At 44.8% G+C, this 19,480-nt stretch overlaps 1 protein-coding gene across 1 annotated transcript; it reads left to right on the forward strand.

The window, feature by feature from the left end:
* The first annotated feature begins 309 nt into the window (after nucleotides 1–309).
* LOC141017095 (uncharacterized) lies at nucleotides 310–16,312 on the forward strand. The gene is made up of 12 exons (XM_073491711.1): nucleotides 310–762; nucleotides 1,589–1,701; nucleotides 1,950–2,067; nucleotides 3,343–4,214; nucleotides 4,811–4,923; nucleotides 6,781–7,372; nucleotides 8,910–8,970; nucleotides 9,338–10,235; nucleotides 11,880–12,310; nucleotides 13,046–13,197; nucleotides 13,294–13,381; nucleotides 14,184–16,312. The coding sequence occupies exons 1-12, from the start codon at nucleotides 504–506 to the stop codon at nucleotides 15,089–15,091; spliced, it is 4,605 nt and encodes a 1,534-aa protein (XP_073347812.1). The 5' UTR covers nucleotides 310–503; the 3' UTR covers nucleotides 15,092–16,312.
* Nucleotides 16,313–19,480: the final 3,168 nt, after the last annotated feature.

The following is a 19,480-nucleotide window of genomic DNA, read 5'->3' on the forward strand; positions in this document are numbered from 1 at the left end:
AATAATGTTAATTTTATATCAAATAGTTATATTTTTAGTTGATCATTTTGAAAAAGTGATCAGCAGTCCATCCATGACGCGGGGTCTTCTAAAATGAAGATTTCTGATGGTTAAAACTACAATCTTATAAATATTTCAAACAAATAAACAATTAATTAATAACTGATTAATAATGAATTATTTAATAAACTCGCAGCTAGGATCAGCGCAGTACGCCGCTCTGATCTTTTATTTTGAAAGGGGCATTGCGGAAGTTGTTGAACGACACGCGCAGGAGGAGACAAACCGAGCAACAACAAACAACAACGGTCCGCCGCAGCCGCAGCCGCAGCCTCGCTCCGTGTGTCCGGGCCCGGGCGCTCCCTGCTCGGTGTGAAGCAGCGCGACGCAGCCGCCCTCCGCTCTCCGGACGCTGCCCTCTGCCCCTGAACGCGCCGCGCTGTCCGCCGATGGTCGCGTGAGCCTCGTCCCCGGTGTCTGGTGCCGCTTCACGTCCGACCGACATGACGACTCACGCGGCGTTTCGCTCTCAGCTGACGTCCATCATGGAGGCGCTGACTAAAGCGGCGGTGGCGGAGATCAGCGAGCTGGTGGACGACAGCTGCGCCGTGTTGCGGCTGGAGATCAGCCGCAGCCACCAGGAGAACGAGGCGCTGCGGAGGAAGCTGGAGCTGATCGAGACCGTCATCGCCCGCGGACACCGGGGCGCCGTCCCGATGCTGCAGGAGGCGGTCGGCGGGGGGCTGGTGGACTTCGCTGTGGGTGAGTGTCCGAACAGCAGACGGTCCATTCGCTCGGTCCGTCCGGCGGCTGTGTCTCGGTGACACCGGGGATGGTGTCCGGACGCGTCCTGCTCCTCATGGCGCCGCGTCCGGAGCGCTGCGCACCGAACTCCGTTGGAAAAGTGTTCATTTAACGCCTCCGTGCTGCGAGGCGCATGTTTTCGTTCGTGCACACAAACGTGGTCAGTACAGCTGGTTCTGGTGGGTCTCAGGATGAATTCGGCGTTCAGATAAAACTTCAAACTGCACCCGGTGACAACTTTTACAACCGTTTCATCTGGTCACTCCCACTCCTGTGTGGAGAGGTCCCTGCGATTATAAAGAGCAGGGTTGTTGACAGAGTAGCTCAAAAATAATGACTTAATATCTTAAAATAATAAGAAACTTTCACAGAATAATGACCCAGTATCCCAGAACAACGATTAAGTATCTCAAAATACTGGGGAAATGATGATTTGGATCTCAGAATAGTAATTATCTCAGAATAATGAGAAATGTCCCTAATGATACAGTTCTTGACGTTGTTATAGGCGCGTTTGTTTAATTGTTTTCTCTTCATATGTCATCTTCAAATCAATTCTTCTGTCCGACCAACAGCCCAAAACCCAAAGAGTCTTCATCTACTGTCATAACTGACAAAGAAACGAGGGAAATCTTCACCAGAACCAGCAAATGACTGAAACGATTATATTTGGCAGCTAATGCACTTCAGTAATCGAGTGATGGAGCAGTCAGCTTCAGGGAGCCTGTCCTTCATCTCCCCCCTGCGAGGAGCCAACATTGTAATATTGTTGTTGCTCTTGCAGGACGTGCGTTACCAGCTGGAGTCGGGGTCAAACTCCCAAAGACAAACCTCAGAATAACTGGACGGGTCCCTGTGTTGGAGGCGATGACGACGCTGAACGCTGCAACCAAAGAGGTGAGAGGACAGAGTGACGTGTGTTCAGTGTTTATCTTCAGCTCAGTAAAGACATTTATAACAACATGAATGATAATATCAGTAACATACAGTGGAGCAGGACACTAAGCGTATTATTTATTTATTAAGTGTATTACTTTTCTTCAGCTTGTTGAAATGCATCAGCCATGTTTAGTAACTATGTACGACATCTGGTTCAAATAATTGTCAGTCGTTTTACGTCCTCGTTGTGTGTTTTTTACTCTCAGGACTCTTCTGCTGCAGAGGAGACGAACAATCAGGACGTCGTGTTGATAAAGACGGAGGCTGCGAAAGAGGAGGCGAACGACACCGACGTCACAGACGAGCTGCTTCTCAACGAAGACGGTGAGAGAAGAACATTAACGATCCAGGAACTAACGCTAAATAAATGTAACTAACGTTCTCAGAGGAACAGCAGCCGCAGCACAGAAATACCTCCGATCGTGACCACAGAGCAGGAAGATGAAAGTAGGTCTGAGGTCAGTGAGACTCTAATGAAGGACGCGTCAGCTTTGTTCAAACACACAAGAAAGTGACTGTTGGCGATTTAAATAAGTCGGTCTTGTGTTTTTTATAGAAAAAAGACTAAATGAGGCTCGATTCTTTGTACGAACATCAGACTGATCAGAATCAGTAATGAGAACACAAGAGGGAAATCTGACCCCGGTTTAAAGTTGCTCTTGACGAGACACTCAGTTCCCACAAGCAGAGATGGAAACAGACACACAGGCTGAACCAGAACAGAGCCGAACAAAGACACGTTAAATTAAATTATGTTTGTACAAATAGGTGGAAATATAATTGAACTGACTTCTGACTGAAACATTGTAGAGCTGCTCCTGTATATCAGCAGCTCACAGAACTGAACCAGAACCAACTCTCTTTTAACAAGCTTTTCTGAGCCCAGCTGGCTCCATGTTGGTGTTGGTTCTGGTGCTGATGAGACGATGTAGTTCACTGAGCGCTTTAAATCAAAACTACATGAGGTTTTATTTTAATTAAGACAAACTTGACTTGGAAAGTTTGGTGTGATTCATGACACAACTGAAACTGGATCAATAAATTCCAGTCACTACCATACAGAGTTTTTTCTGAAATTGCATTGCATTGTGGGTAATGTAGGCACCAGGTTTTGGTCTATCATCGCACTCTTATAAGGGCCCGTGTCCACAGAGTGTTTATTTCAGGCAGAAAAGCTCTGGCTGAAATAACAAGTTAGGCCCAAGTTGCATTGTGGGAAATGTAGGCACCAGGTTTTGAAAAGCAGTCCATTGGTCTATCATTGCACTCCTTTAACACCGTTGGACTCATTATGGACGGTTTCAAAACAAATGATCAAAATGGATACAGCAGAACCAGAGATATCACCTTTTTTCTATCTGTCTGGTGCCTACATTACCCACAATGCAACAACACTGAGTGACATCACTGGAGGCAGCTTCCTCTGGAGCCACAAACACTGAACACCAAAGATGTGTAGACTGGCTCTTTATTTAAAAATAGACATGTTGACAGGAGTGTGTGTCTCATCTTCAGTCTTTGTGCTGTTGAAAACAAAATCACCTTGAAGTCGCTGCTGCTGTGTTTAAACTGAGAGTTTGTTGGTTTGTGTGTCTGCAGGGACGGAGGTGCAGCTGTCAGATGCAGATGACAGTGAAGAAGGACCCTCAGGGATGATGATCTCCACCTCAGCAGCCGACATGAGGGCGTGGGATCAGAACAGTAACAGACCGTCGGAGCGGGTCGACCATCATGAATCCCACAGTGCACTGGGGTCTCCGGGGTCTCCGGGCCCTGCAGGGGGCGCTCAGAGCAGCTCTCCAGGCGTCGTGTTTGACTTGGCCTCAGAGTCGGACTGTGAAGCTCCGCCTGTAGTCCAGAAGAGGAAGTCGTTCCTCCTCGGGCCGGGAGGAAGCCCCGCCTCCCTGCCGGGGACCTCCGAGCTGAAGAAGGGCGTGTCTCTGATCAGCTCCCTCCCCTTTGACACAGAGCTGGATCTGTGCTCCTCATGGACCAATCAGGGCCTGCCGAGCATGGTGCCCGTCACTCATCGGCCTTCGCTCCTGGACAAAGTGTCAGACCTGAACGCTGCAGGCTTCCCTTTAGCACTCAGTCTCGGTGGACCCAGAATGGACCCACTGGACCTGAACAGGTACTGCAGGGACCGGCGCTTCCTCTGCACTTACTGCGGGAAGTGCTTCACGTCGTCCCGCAGCCTGGAGACGCACGTGCGCGTTCACACAGGCGAGCGGCCGTACAGCTGCGCTCAGTGCGGGAAGCGCTTCACGCAGTCGGGACACCTGAAGACGCACCAGAGCGTCCACACCGGCGAGCGCCCGTTCGCCTGCGAGCATTGTGGGAAAAGATTTGCCGGGAAGCAGAACCTGAGGATCCATCAGCAGAAACACCATCCGGCTGAGCAGAGCGCTGCCCCCTCTTTAACTCAGCAGGAAGCACGAGACACAAACACTGTCAGGGCAGAACATCGTGGTGTGACCGGCTGAAATGAGGCACTCATGGTACTGGGAGGAGCTCCAAACTGTGATGGACCAGAACCTTACTGCTGATACTGAACTTCTGATTTAAATAGATCTTTTAAAGGAGCACTCTGCAGTTTTGGAGCCGAAATTGAAATCACTGTAATTCACTGACTGATTTTTTTTTTTCTGTCTAAACAAACTAAATAATCAAACTCTCTTTGTTTTCATGACTGAATAAACTGAATAAACAAACTGACCTCAAAGGACAACACAGTTTATACTGTGTCACTTTGTTTATATGTGGCGGACCCTGCCACCTTATTTTCCTCTGAGAACAGTTTGTTTATTCACTGATGGAAACAGTTTGTATTATTACCTCATTAAAATTGTAAATATTAAAGTTTGAATTTCTTTTCCAAATTCTACATAGTGCCCCTTTAAAGTTGAAGTATGAGTGCTTTTCCACTGAATAACTCATCAATAAGTACGACTGTTTAATTTTGTCGGGCCTTATACATATTTTAACCATCTGAACTGCCTTGGTAAAGACCTGAGATGAATAAAAAGGGACTTCAGCCCCGATCCAGATCACTTCTTACCTCAAACAGAACCGTGGGACGTTTTGGGTCCACTTCAACACTTTTGGCCTCGACAACGACTGCCTGTTGACAGTGATTCCCGTAGAGAGCAGCGCCTGTAAGAAGCATGTGAATGTTTATCGGTTGGTGTTTATCTGGAATTAAAAGTGTGCAATCTTGGGCGGAGTTTGTTCTTTTCAGTGTGCGATTTATTCATATCAAAGAGTGACAGCAACAAAAAAAACTTCACAGACGAGAGGAAGACGGTAGTACGGTGGCCCTGAAGGTCGTAACATTTCACAAAAAACATTTTAAAAATGCACAAAGCATGACATATAGAGAAAAACATTTCAGTAAATACAATGACATTTCACAAGAGAAAAAACACAAAATTCACAAAACATTTCAGAGAACACGAATATGACATTTTATAAGACGGCAACATTTTAGAAATCACATTTCAGAAAAGGTGTTTCGTGAAATGTTTGTTTTTTGATATTCTGTCGTCTTTGTGAAATGTTGTGTATTTATGAGTGATATCAGTTGAGTGAGGAGTCTAAAAAGCCTAAAGGTCAACACCCACCCAGCCACAGTCTGTTCACCCTGCTGCCATCTGACAACAGATACAGAAGTATCCGCTGCCGTACCACCTTTACATGCAGAGTCCCTAACATGTTCGTGAGTTAGCTGCTAATAAAGGTGTGATGCATCGGTACTGTCACTATGGTTACCTGCAGGTTAGTACACCTTGAGTTTAGATTTAAGATGTGGTTAAACATATTTTAACAGATGCCTGACAGCCAATCAGAAGTAAGGATTTTCTGTTGCCAGGGAAAGATCTGAAATTTAATAAAAGGCCCATTTATCAGCGAGCCAGCACATCGGTCCAACATTGTCTTTTCTGTGTGTTTCCAGTCGGAACAATAGCAGCGCACATGAATGCTGCTCACCATTCACTCAGCAGAAAACAGCTTTTCAATGTGTACACAAAAGAAACCATTCATAACACACACACACACACACATACAGGCCTATTGAATGCATTAACATTAGTGTGGAAAAAGCAAAAATCATCTTTAACTCAGTCAGGTTTGCATTTCTAACTGCAAAAGTTAACGATGCTGAATCTCAGTGGTGATGACACTCGGGGGGCAGTTTTTAATAATCATTTAATAATACAAAACCCTGTGGGTAACTAACACTCTGCCTTCAAACAACCAAAGTCTTCAATTTAAGAATTAAAATGTGCTACCTGCTTTAATTTTGTTCACGTGTATTAAAATTCGATTGTCTTTCTCAAAATCATGCAGCAACTTGGTTGAATTTGCTTGTTTATCTATTAACAACCATTTTTTTTTATCTATTAGTATTTGATTTGTATCTATTGAATTCTTTATTAACATACCCATTCATTCAATCTTCATTCAGCTTATTTTTTTGCTATCTACATATTTATTTTCAGTTGTCTTCTTTATCATCCCATTAATTCTATTTGGTATCTGACTTTTAAATTGTTTACCCTAGTCATAAAGTCCTATAGGATTCTAATAGGAATGACAATCCTATAGGATAAAGTTGGACAGGGCTTCATCCTTTAGCATTACAGGATTTATCTTATAAGAATCCTATACGACTTTATCCTTTAAAAAATAATACATATGGTATAAGCAGGTAGACACACTAATAAATGAGTCAACTTACTTTAATATATCATATCGATCCAGAAATTATTAGAAAAATAACATTAATCACCAAATGAAGAAAATAAACTCCATGTTGAGACCTGGGGAGAGGTCAGGGAAGAGACACACGCTTTTTCAGCATATTTCATTTATTCAGTTTTTATGTTCTTAAATCACATTTTTGTTTCTGCCTATTTATTTTTTAAACATATTCACTTGTATTTTTTTTTATCTACCTTTTTATCTCTCTGTCTAGTTCGTGTTTCAATAACAATAACAAAGGCTCTTATTTTGAAGTCAACTTTGTTATTCCGGAAGTGCGAGTCGGCCGGAAGTAGATAGTCCCATCTTCTTCTTCGTCTTCTTCTTCTTCTTCTTCTTCTTCTTCTTCTTCTTTGTAATCAGTGCAGGGAGCCCTCAGGTCCAAACAGACCCACCGACGTCAAACGTTACCGCTCGTCCCGTCTCAGAACCCCGTCGGAGCGTCGTGCTGTCCCGGTCGGACACGGGTTTCGGTCCGGGCGGGTTCGGGATGGCCGTGCTAAGCAGCAAAGCGCTCCACGAGCAGCTGTCCATCATCATGGGCGCGATGACCAAAGCGGCGGTGGCGGAGATCTGCGAGGTGGTGGACGAAGGCTACGCCGCGCTGCAGATGGAGATCAGCCGCAGCCACCAGGAGAACGAGGACCTGAAGAAGAAGCTGCACCTCATCGAGTCCATCGTGGTCCGAGGCAGCGGCGGCGGGACGGGACCGGGACCGGGACCGGTGGTGGTGGTCGCACCCGCCGCGGAGAGCAGCGCACAGCAGCCGGAAACACAGCAGCAGCCGCGGGACAGCGACGGAGGAGACGCCGCTGCTGCTCCCGGAGGAGACGGAGCAGCTGTGGTCACCGTGGTGGTGCGGGAGGAGGTGAACATGTCCGCCTCCGTCAGCGTTTCCCCCTTTTACCTCGATAATCTAGTTAATTATTGGACATGACGTATCGATAAACGCTGCTGAAGAGAGGCTGGTTAATCTAACAAGGACATGTTGAGACTTTTACAACCGTGCAGAGGAATAATGGGAGATTAATTATGATTTATTGTATTGATTATTAATCAGGGAGGGTCAATCATTTAAAGGGCCACTGTGTAGTTTTGTAGTTCAAACTCAGAGTTTTAATATTTACAGTATTAATGAGGTAATAACAAACTCAGAGGAACAGTGTTTGAAGCTGGAAAGGTGGCAGGGTCCGCCACACATAAACAAAGTAAAACAGTTTAAATTGTGTTGTCCTTTAAGGTCAGTTTGTTTATTCAGTTTATTTTTTATTATTATTTAGTTTGTTTCAGTCGATGAAGATCTTTCTCTTCTCAGTAACATTTCTTCCCCTAAAAACTACAGAATGCTCCTTTAAAGGTGTAATGGAAGGTTTGTACTGTAACTGTTGTTATTAAAACAACAGCAGGATAATCAGGTCATCGATCACAGTTAGCCTACAAAGATAAAGAAAACATATAACAATAAACATTGTGACATCCTAGTTTTAAAACTGAACGTGACATTTAATCTCCAGTGGTCCAGGAAATGGTATTTTTATGACAACACGTGTCTTGTAAACCTTTTATAAAAGCACAATTACATGAGGACAAACATCTGATTTATTCCCACAAAATAAAAAGTCCTTAACGACGATATTTAGGATTTCAGGGAGATAAAAATCACTGCATCCTTTCATATTGTGCCATTAGGCCTGGAGAATATACATCAGCTGCTGTATATGATGAAACCAGATGTGGTTGCAATTATATTTAATCCCGTATAATCTCCAGATCAGAAGTTAATTATCTCCTTATCTCTGCTGCAGACCTCTGCGCACGCTCAGTGCACGGCGACGTCGATCCCTTATCTCACGATAACCATTTATTTATTTTCATCATCTCAGTCTCGTTACCTCGGGCTGAAATAGTCATTTTCGTGATAACGTGTTAATTTTCTTGCCATCTTGAAAAACCCAAAGGTCGTTTTCTTTTTTTTCTTTTTTTTTGGTGATGTGATGATTAAATGAGGATTTTGAGATAACGGGATTAACTGCTCCCAAATCAAGTGTCCATACAGAAGCACACAGGCGTGGACGGTGATCTCAGTCACTCAGAAGTCTTATTAACATTTGTACAGTTGTAGTAAATCACTCGGCTGTAGTTTAATCCAGTGTTACAACCTCTCCTGTTTGTCATTAAAACTTAATTAACCTTAAAGATAAGTCAGCTAATCGGGACTCGGGGGACATTTTATCTTGATTAGTTTGCATGTTATCAACTTTATCTCAAGTCAACATCTCCTGTATAAATGCATCACTTGTGTGACTGTTCACAGGTTAATAACTGAATGATATTTATTAGACGCACCAGTATCATTACTCTTGTGGCTGTACGACTGTTTTAACTTTTAATCAAATCTCTTCCAGCTTCCAGACGTGGTGTTGATTAAAGATGAGGACTCGGACACTAACGACACCTTTGATGAAGGTGAGTCTGAACGATACAGGCCCTGTCCACACGTACTCAGATATAAAGTCATGTATTTCAAGGTATATTGATATGTGTGTGTTTATAGTCCAATATATGCAATTATGAAAAGTTTTTATAGACCATAATGCAGAATAAGATGCAAGGAGTAAGCCGATATATGGTTATGTTTACTTCCTGATACGATATCTGCCCCGGTAATCCATTACATTACAAACAGTATAAGTGTTTGATAATGTAAAAGTGTGAGTGATCAGTCTGAGCTGCTGACTTGAAGGGTAGAGTGAAGACTGGACCTGCAGGATGTTACAGTAAAGCAGTGGAAACATATTTTCAGCTCGGTGATGTGTTCGGTTTCTTCTTTCAGATCACAAAACAGCTGCTGACGGAGGGACGGCCACGTCGACCCCCAGCAGCCGGAGTATGAAGAGACACTGGCCGGGAAGCGAAGCGTCTGACAGGAACTTGTCCTCTGAGCAGCTCACACTGAAAGCAGGCACACAGAAGAAGAGCCTGTCCGTCTACACTCTGGACTCTCCCCGCAGCGAGCCGGGCCGCTCCGGCCAGCTCGGCGTCGATGAGATGGACGCCGGCGAGTCGGTCTGTTCCTACTCCTCGCAGATGGACACGGACGTCCAGCTGGTCCACCAGGAGTGCTCGCTGGTCCCTCCCAGCGCTAACAGACGAACAGCTTATTTTGGTAACAGCGCTCTGATGGAGTCTCAGTCTCCGACAAACAGAGCAGAACTAGATCTCAGCCTGACGTGGACCAAACAGTCCAAAAGCCAGATGACTTTCACTCAGTTTCACCAAAACGAGAACACAGACGGCGACGCTTTCGGGATCAAACTGGTCAGCGTCTCAGGCTCGACGTCCACAGACTCTCAGCTGTCTGAAAGCAGCAACTCTGCATTTGAGTACGAAAACGCCGACATGATGAACTTCACCCTCTACAGGGACCAATCGGGTCACTCTCAGTCGAGCGCCGGCTCGCGAGGGAAGCGTTTTGTATGCTCCATCTGCAGCAGGACGTACGCCACCTCTCAGAACCTGGAGGTCCACATGCGGATCCACACGGGCGAGAGGCCGTTCAGCTGCGACCAGTGCGGCAAGAAGTTCACCCAGTCGGCTCACCTGAAGTCGCACCTGAGCGTTCACTCCGGAGAGCGGCCGTACGCCTGCACGCTCTGCTCCAGGAGCTTCATCGTCAAATACAGCCTCAAGTTACACATGAAGAAATGCCACCCCAACGTCCCGACCGGTGACTGAACGTGTGGAGGTTTCACTCCAAACTCTTCTGTCGTATAAATATCCAGAACAACTCAGAGGGAGTTGGTTTTAGCGCAGAACACAAGTTGAGTTCCAAGGTTTTAAAATATCTTGCGTGTTCAAGAAGGAGTCTCACTTTACTACTTTGAGCGAGAGCTGCAACATGAGTCTGTCAAGGGTGAAACGTTGTGGGTCAAGTTGTCTGTGAAGCAAAAATGACAGATTTGATGTTTCCAGCTTCTCAAGTTCGATCATTCGCCGTTCTGTTTTATATATAACATTATAATGAAGTGATTATCTCTGAATTTTGGTGTGTTGATCAAACAAAACAAGACGTCTGAGGATGTTACCTCAACTGATGACGGGCATTTTAAACTTCTTTCTGCTTTATTTAACAAATAAATCAAGAGACTAAAGCGGCTCATCAAAACAGAGACGCCTGATTTCATAATGAAACCTAAAAGTTGCTAATGAGCCTCTGCTGTTAAGATGTATAAAGCGTACAGGTCCAAAAACATTTCATAATACATACTTACGAGTCACATGCAGTTCTTTTGTTTGTGTGTAATTCTTGATTAATAAAACAATCTTAAAATCATTTTGTATCAGTTATTTTGTAAAAATTGATTTGTTTTATAAAAGGTAAGAACGTGTGACGGGAGTTCAGCAGCTGAAGCAATAAAAAACTTGCAAGAGAGAAATCTAAAGGTGAAAAGCTGTGTGTCGTAAAAGAAATATCAGATTGTTGTGATGATGAAATACTTTTATGATGTTGTCGTCCTGGTAGATAATTAACTGATGTCAGAGCCATAAAAAAACTATTTCTGATTCCCGTGTTAAAATGTTAACATACAGAACAGTCTTCCTGACAATTCAGTCCGTACTCATCCCAACATAGATGGAAAGGTGGCTCAAGTTGTCGTAGCCGTTTTAAAATGTTAAAAATCAAGCGGAAAAACAAAAACAAATGGCTCCATACAGCTCCTCCACCATCACCCAGCTTCCCCCAGCTGCTTCAGCTGGTCAGGAGACAATGCGACGCTCCATCAGCCTGGAGGGAGGAGATGATGACTGACTTTTTGTTTCGGGGTGAACTGTCCCTTTAATCATGTAAACATGAACAACAATCGTGTGTGAATAAATGTTAATGAGCAGAGAAAGATCCTCATTGGCTGATTTTTTTCTGACTAAACAAACTTTCTTTGTCTTCATGACTGAATAAACAAACTGACCTTAAAGGACAACACACTTTATACTGTTTTCCTGTGTTGATATGTGGCGGACCCTGCCACCTCTCTAGCTCCAGAGAGCAGCTCGTTTATTCACTGATGGGAAAATGTTTTTGTGTTATGACCTCATTAATATTGTAAATATTAAACTGTTTGAACTTCTTTCTAAACTACATGGTGCCTCTTTAACTAAACGCAGAAAATAATGTAAAATGATACTTTGCGCATGCGCACTCCGGCTTGTCTGGCGTGGTTTTGATGTTTTTAGCCCCTGCATCACTTCCTGGTTCGCCTCGGGACTGTTTACATCAGGAGGGGATCTGCATCCAGGTTTAAATCCTCCACCAGGCCTCCTGTTCGGTCCCGTTCGGACCCAGTGACCCGACTTGTTCCGTTTTAGACGCGCTGAAGTGAAAACATGTCCCCGGCCGCCGCCTTCCACGCGCAGCTCGCCTCCATCATGGAGGTGCTGGCAAACACCGCGGTGGCGGAGATCTGCGAGCTGGTGGACAGCGGCTACACGGTGCTGCAGCTGGAGATCTCCCGGAGCCGCAAAGAGAACGAGGTGCTGCGGAGGAAGCTGCGGCTCATGGAGCTGCGGGCCGCGCGGGCCAGCGCGCTGCGAGCCGCGGCCACCGCGGGCGGCAGCGCGCTGCTGCTCGGCGGCGGCGGCGGCGGCGGCGGCCGCGCTCGAGCTCTGCCGCCCGCCCATCACCCTGGCAACGAGCCGAGGAGGAGCGCAGCGCCGCGAGGTAAGAAAATGTCGGACCGACCCGGAGACGCGACCGGCACCGACAGAGAGGGGCCCTGGTACAGGTCCAGGTCCCGGTCCCCAGCACAGGGTGTGTTTACTCTCCGAGGCCGGAGACAGAGTCCGCGCAGCGGGGAGCGACTCTGCCAGGGTCCCCCTGAAAAAACGTACATTTAAAAGTTCACCGATAATGTCTCGCGTGTTCAGTGTTACATACATTACATATTACTAGTTACCTAAAGTAATACATTACGTTACGATATTACTGTCTGTGTAGAGTAATCTATTACTTATTACACTACTTTTTAGTTACTTTTCAACAAAATGCCTAAATAATGTCTGTTATTAAATAAATGAATGGTGTTGGACTCAGTGAGAGCAGACAGGATCACAGTCTTATTTTTATTGTAGTCCACTGAACAAGGAGTGAACGGACACATGTGACTTGAAGTTAAATTTAAAGTGGCTCTGAGGATTTGGCTTCATCATCATCATCATCATGTTCATGTTGGTGTGGATGGATTCTTTAAAAAACAAAAATAAAAACTTTTCTGTCGGTAACGCAGATTGTAACGTGTTACGTGACATAGCTGTAGTATTACTGAAGTAATCTATTACTCCATTACTGCTAATTAAAATATGTTTATAGTGTTTTACACTGACATCAACGCTACTTTTCTTGCCTGTCCTGGCTGAAGTGAAGTGAGAGCTGAAGTCATGTCCTCTTCCTGTTGGACTGTTGATATGTTTTTTTCAGATGTTGAGTCATTAAAATCCATGAAGAGCATTAAAACAACACATGAACACAGCAGGTTTGTGTTTTGAGCACCTGCCTCGCTGCAGATGATCCAGAAATCTAATTGTGATTTGTCTCCTCCAGGCGAGGCGCCACAGTCCAGAGTGTCCAACCAGGAGACTCTGCTGCGTGGAGACGCCGATCCGTCCTCAGACTCTGGCAAAGACACCACACAGGGGACGGTGAGTAGAGGAGGATTGTTGGCAGGATGTCAGAGCTGCAGACGACCTGATCTCCGTCCTCATGTCTCACTCTGTCTGTCTCTGCTGTGATCGCAGCCTGCTGCAGGTGAGGTGGTCACACTGACGACCGCAGTGATCAAAGTGGAGGACGACGACGAGTCCTGGTCTCAGTCCGAGCAGGACAGTAAGTACAGTTTCTTAAATTAACAGAGCACAAACACTCAACGCTGGACAACATATGGACTTTTGTTTCTTTATATCCAAGACTGGATCCACACTGGAGTCAGGCTGGGTCCAAACTAGAGCTTAAATCACAAGTTGATAAATCTGTCAACAAAACAACAACTAGACAGATTTATCATCCATTTAAAAGCATCATTTAGTCTTAACTTATTTTGTTCTTTCAAATCTGCACCTGGAGTTGCATTTGATCGGGACATCTAGAGAACAAACTCGTGCGACATCATCCGGGCCGAGCCTGAGGCGACCGCTATAGTGAGACGTGCCGCTGAGTGCTGGATAACCAAACTCAGGCCACGTTGGGCCTGACGTCTAGAAATTAAAGACTGTGGCCACCAACAATAAGCCACATGGCACCTGTGGTGTAGTTCAGGCTCAGTTTTGTGCTGTTGGACTAAAAGGTTATAACACCGAATTAATCATTACTTATGTCGTGTTTTGGACTTGAACCTCTGCGGTGAACCTTTGTCCGAAATATGATAACTTGTAAATTGAATGTCTGCCCTGCCAGCAAAGTGTCGATGCATCTTCTGTGGTCGAGTGCAGTTTTATTTGAATTTATCTTAAAACTGAGTTTATTTGAGGCAAACCAGTTTAAATATTGGTGTATTTGATGTAAGTTTTTGAGAACGCTGTAAAAAGGTGGAGGCAGATTTCTGATTTTAAAAAGTCCAGGTGGAAACAAAAGAATCATCTTTCTGCACCATTTCAACGACGACTGATGTTCTGCTTTTCTTTCTCTCCAGAACAGTTTCATCATGCTGTTGTAGGTCAGACGACCGAGACAGAAGCTCCGCCCCCAGTGACCAAACAGGAAGCAGCAGGCGAAGGTGGCAGTTCGACTCCGTCGTGGATGAGCGAGGAAGTCAGCTCCACCTCCGTGTCTCTGACCACCGGCCTGAGGTCAGAGAGCAGCAGTTACGACTGTCTGATGTACGAGCCGCAGCTTCAGCAAGGCTCCTTAACTACCCAGAATCCTTTGAGTGAGGATCCCGGCTGCTCATACGTGTTGAACGCCGGTGCGAGTGGTCCAGCTGCGTCCGACTCCGGCGGCAGCAGCAGCTTCACTTTCACCGTCAGCGAGGTGGCTCAGTCTGCAGCAGAGTGCCAGCCGCCTGCAGGCTTCCAGAACAACCAGCAGAGGGCGCCGTTATCTGCAGACCATCCGCCGCAGCCTCCTGTGAGGAAGGAGGCGACAGAGAGACAACACGCTTTCATCAGAAGGGACAGGTGGAGGCATCAGGGCGGTGTCGGCAGGGCATCCGGACACAGCCGGGGGGACAGCGGGGGGAAGACGTTCGCCTGTAACTTTTGTGGTAAAACTCTGGCCTGCCTGAAGAACCTGAAGACCCACATGAGGGTCCACACGGGCGAGAAGCCCTTCATCTGCGCACTGTGCGGCAAACGCTTCTCTGACTCCAGCAACCTGAAACGCCACCAGAGCGTGCACACCGGAGAGAAGCGCTACGGCTGCGTCCACTGCGGGAAACGCTTCGCCCAGTCGGGGTCCCTGAAGGTGCACATGACCGTGCACACGGACTGCAAACAGTTCAGGTGTTCGTACTGCGGCAAGACCTTCATCTCCGGCAGCCACCTGCGCCGCCACGTCACCGTTCACGCTGGGGAGAAACGGTTCGCTCCAACGTTTCAGTGACGGGGGTCAGACTGTGGCGTCGACAGAGGTCAGAGGTCAAATCCTCCAGGATCCACGTGTGCGTCGAGACGTGGACTGAAGAACAAACAGCCCGGCCTCTCGGACGATTTGTTTTCCCCTAAAAGAGCCAAAAAAGTCTCCTCATGTCTTCTCATGTTGGGGATTATAGTTGCAACTAGATGGGCACGCAGTAGAGTGTATACCTCCGCCCTCACCCATAGACACCAGCCACCTAAATATGCCTGAAAAAAAAGTGTATTAACCTTCAGAGACCTAGAACAAGTTTTCAGGCGCCTGACTGTGTTTATTTTGTTTTTCATCAGTCAGCACCAAGTGTCATAAACCGTTTGGTTCAGGAGAACCTGCAGTGTCAGTCCGGCTCATTTAAAGTTTCTTTTGTTCCTGTGAACCTCAGGAAGTTTAGTTTTTTATTATTTAAATAATGCACTTGGTTATTTTATCATTTTTATCTCCATCTGACTGTTACAGCCGTTTATTATATTACCTTCCTCAGCGTTTCACAGTGAAACAGTTGTAATCCTATATTTCATTTGCTGATCTTAGCGCATCTTGTCCATTGAACATGAACTACAAACGTAGCTCAGTTTCCACCATTACCTGATGATTTAGAGGAAGAAACTACGCAGGTTTTAAGTTTTCAAACATTTTAGAACAGATCTCTGTCAAACCAGCCGCAAAGACACACGGCTTTGTCTCTTCAACTCTCTGAGACACTTTCCAGGAGATAAGTTGTTCTGTTGATGAGGTTATCCCGTACAGTCGATGTTTCTTCAGTACTTCCTCTTTGCGGATGCAGTTTTCCAGGTGAAGTCATGATACATCACTCTAATCTGAGTGGGAGACTTCTGTTGCTCACTCATTTAAAATGTTTGAAGTTTGACTTTGATATTTGACCCTTCGCTCCTCCTGCTCTGTGATCAGACTGCTGGGATGCAACTAAAATGTTTGCAGATGAGTGAAGAGAAGATTTACTCACCTCATCGGGAGTGTCTGCTCGGCTCAGCAGGTGAGTTCACTGATCACTTCCTGCCGTCTCCATCCGTGGGTGGAGTCTTCAGTCGGTGTGAGTCCTGCAGGCTGTCGGCCATCGGACTATCTCTGAACATAACGTCACCCAGCACTGATACCATACAAACAACTGAGCATTAAACACCTCTGTCAACAGTTAAACAATGAAAAATAAACTTTTTGGAGCTGAAATCAACAGTTTAGATCGTCTTTAATTCACAAACTTATTTTTGCTGCTTGGGGAAACGTCTGCATGTTTGTCTGAAGGTGTCCTGTTTGTATCTTTAACTGTCATGTTTATATTTTATGATACTGTCATCGACTTTTTCTATGATCATCATGTCATTTTGTAATAAAAGCAGTTTGTTGAGTCTCACAAGGAAAATTCATGTCCGGTAATAATGTGAGAGCAGCAGAGAAGTTGCTTTTCTCATCGTCACAGCCACCAGAAAGTTGTTTGGTTGATTTTTATTAGAATATCTCAAAGTCGTGCTCCCCCTCTGTGAGACTTTAAAAATGTTTATTGCATCCAGTCAAAAATTCAGTTATAATTTTTAAAACGCTCTTTATTTTAATCCTTTAAAAAAAAAGGAAAAAAAGGCTAAATTGGATCATAAACAGCGGCTACAGCTGCAGCATGTAGGGATTTTGTCTTAAAGGGGAACTACAAGAAAATTCAGACTCAGAATTTTAATATTTATCATATTAATGAGGTAATACCACAAACTCATATTTATTTTCTCCATCAGTGAATAAACAAGCTGCTCTCAAAGGAAAATAAGGTCCCAGGACACTGTTTGAAGCTATAAAGGTGGCAGGGTCCGCCACATATAAACAAAGAGAGTTTGTTTATTATTATTTATGTGATATCAGTTCTGACGTTATGTCAAAGACGTCCGTGTATTTTGTTGCAGAGTTATATACTGAAGTTAGACCTGGACACACGTCAACCATTCCCAGCTCCCAGCCCGACAGCTGCACGGCTAACTGAGCTAACTAGCTAACAGTGATATGCTGCCCGCTATTTTTTGGAGTTACCTTTCGCCAGGTGACCAGGATCCATCTGCTGCTCTCCATGAAAACGATCTCCAGCGTCAGGAGTGAGAGAGTTAACATGAGGAAGTCGAAAACATTCCTCATCGCTCACTTTCTTAAACATCCTGATAAACTGTCCCTCGCTGAGTTATTCGTGTTACCTGCAGCTGTAAACCGATTTTCATTTGTTGTGAAGGAAAACTGACGCAGCTTGTCTTTAAAACACGCTTTAATGGATGATAAACATTCACATAAACTTCAGATAAAACATTTTCACTGGAGTTTGAAAATATCTGACAAAACACAAAATCCTGTAAAAATCAAATCTTAAAGCACGGAGCCGTCGACAGGCCGACAAAGGGCCGCTAGTCATCTTCCAAATCCCCAAACTATTGATTAACACTCAGTGATCAACACTGTGACAACAGGACGACTTTGTCCTTTTGAGTTTTACTTTGGAAGTAAATTTATCACATTGATTGATCGTCGTTTGTTCGTTCAGGCGAACGATCTTAATCACGTCTCAGTTTCAGATTAAAATCTAGTTTTTGTGCGTCGTTTAAGATTTAATTTGACATGCGATTACCTATCACAGACTTTAATAACATGAATACAGTACAGCGTAATACAAAGTTAACAGATGTAATAAGTGCCGTCACGAGCGGAGTATCACAGTTCCACCTTTGGAAACAAGTGCAGTCAATAAAAATAAAGATATGTACAACAACATGCACATCAGCTGCATCACATCACACACCAGAGCTTATCTGAAGGTTTGAAACAACCAAGACAATCCACATTTAATGAGTGACAGAAACTTTCCATCGTTTTTCTTTTGCAGTAAATTCATTTTTTTTTTTTTTACAACCTCATAAAAGTTTATTATATAAAAGAAAACCAACCTGCTAAACTTCCACATTTAACTTTGGTCATTTAAAGCTGCATTAAAATGTTTTCTGGCCACCGGGGGGGCACTCTCTCCACCAACTCCTGAGGGAAATATCCGGCTCTTATTTTCAGCCGTAAAAAACCAAAACTAGGAGCTAAAAGAGGCTCAAAGCTTCTCTCAGCTGCGGAGTTCAGGGTCGACACCTCTCACATCACACAGTGTCGTTTGATCCATTGTTCATATAAAAATACTGAGAAGTGCAGCTTTAAATGCAAAGCAAGAAGTTCTGCAGAGCACAATATTACAAAATATTAGTAATATAGATTGATTTTTGTGATTTAACGTTTCCTGAATCATCAGATTTCTACAAATTTGGCACTTTGAGTGAATAAAAACACATCGACGATTCAGAAGTTACACAGAAACAGAGACGCTGGACCTTCAGAGGCCCGGTCGCACCAGAATTAAACATTTTGCGGCAAAATTATTCTTTTGAATCAGATCGAGCTCAGCTTCAGTGAACAGAGACAAGCCAAAGACGAGTCCACCTGGTCCCGCCCCACTGTGCTGTGATTGGCTACTACACGTTGCCTCCACTCGTCCTTGTGACTGCCACAAGGCCTAAGGACGTCACATTAAATCTCGATGAGGATATTATTTACTCGCCTCTCGTGAAGAAGTCGGCAGTGAGGAAATGTGGATTTTCGGAGAAATCGGAGTTGATATAAATGTAACCGATTGTGTTAAATGGGGCTTATGATGTCATCCCGTATCGATCGCAGGCCCCCTGTATCGAATCGAATCGTATCTCGGCAGACTTTGTGATATCGGCAAATATCGTATCGTGATGAAACTTGGGATTTACAGGGAGTATAATCCAATCACAGCACGGCAGATTGGGACTAGACAGAACAGTCTTTGGGAAAAAATTACGCCTTGTGAGTCCAAAATGGACAGTTGCTAGCATGCTAGCGGTTAGCTCTGCAGCTACAATAGTAGTCACTCTGTCATCAAGCCTCTAACACACTGATACATTTATTCTGAACTACTTTCTGGTGCGAGACGTTGACCCTTCATGTTTCAGATCAGATGCTGCGTTCACGCCGGGTAAAATGGACGGTAGTGAAAAGAGCGTGAGCGCTCATGCTAACAGGAAATGAACAGCTGGTTGACAGCACTGCTGGACTTAATCCCTTTACGACACAGGCGCAGCGTCATCAGACGATCTGGAACATGAAGAACTAAAGATCAAACCTCTCTGCTCCTCTGGCGTCGACACAAAATCACACATGAAAACATTGAAATTTCACGCAGGAAGAGTTGATTTGAACACAAAGCACAGCTCATCTCTTCCTTCTTCAGGTTGGATAAAAGTCTTGGCGTTATTTGAGGCCCAAACATGATAAAAAACTTTATAAAGTCAAAACTTTATAAAG

This window comes from Pagrus major, chromosome 21 (assembly GCF_040436345.1).
Source record: "Pagrus major chromosome 21, Pma_NU_1.0".
In the NCBI taxonomy this organism is placed as follows: Eukaryota; Metazoa; Chordata; class Actinopteri; order Spariformes; family Sparidae; genus Pagrus; species Pagrus major.

Bases quoted from the DNA above. Each gene is read 5' to 3' on its own strand.
- LOC141017095 (XM_073491711.1), top strand. From the start codon at position 504: ATGACGACTCACGCGGCGTTTCGCTCTCAGCTGACGTCCATCATGGAG. The intron at 4,924-6,780 runs GTTGGTGTTTAT...TTATTCCGGAAG, and splicing joins AAGCATGTGAATGTTTATCG to TGCGAGTCGGCCGGAAGTAG. The intron at 8,971-9,337 runs GTGAGTCTGAAC...TTCTTCTTTCAG, and splicing joins TAACGACACCTTTGATGAAG to ATCACAAAACAGCTGCTGAC.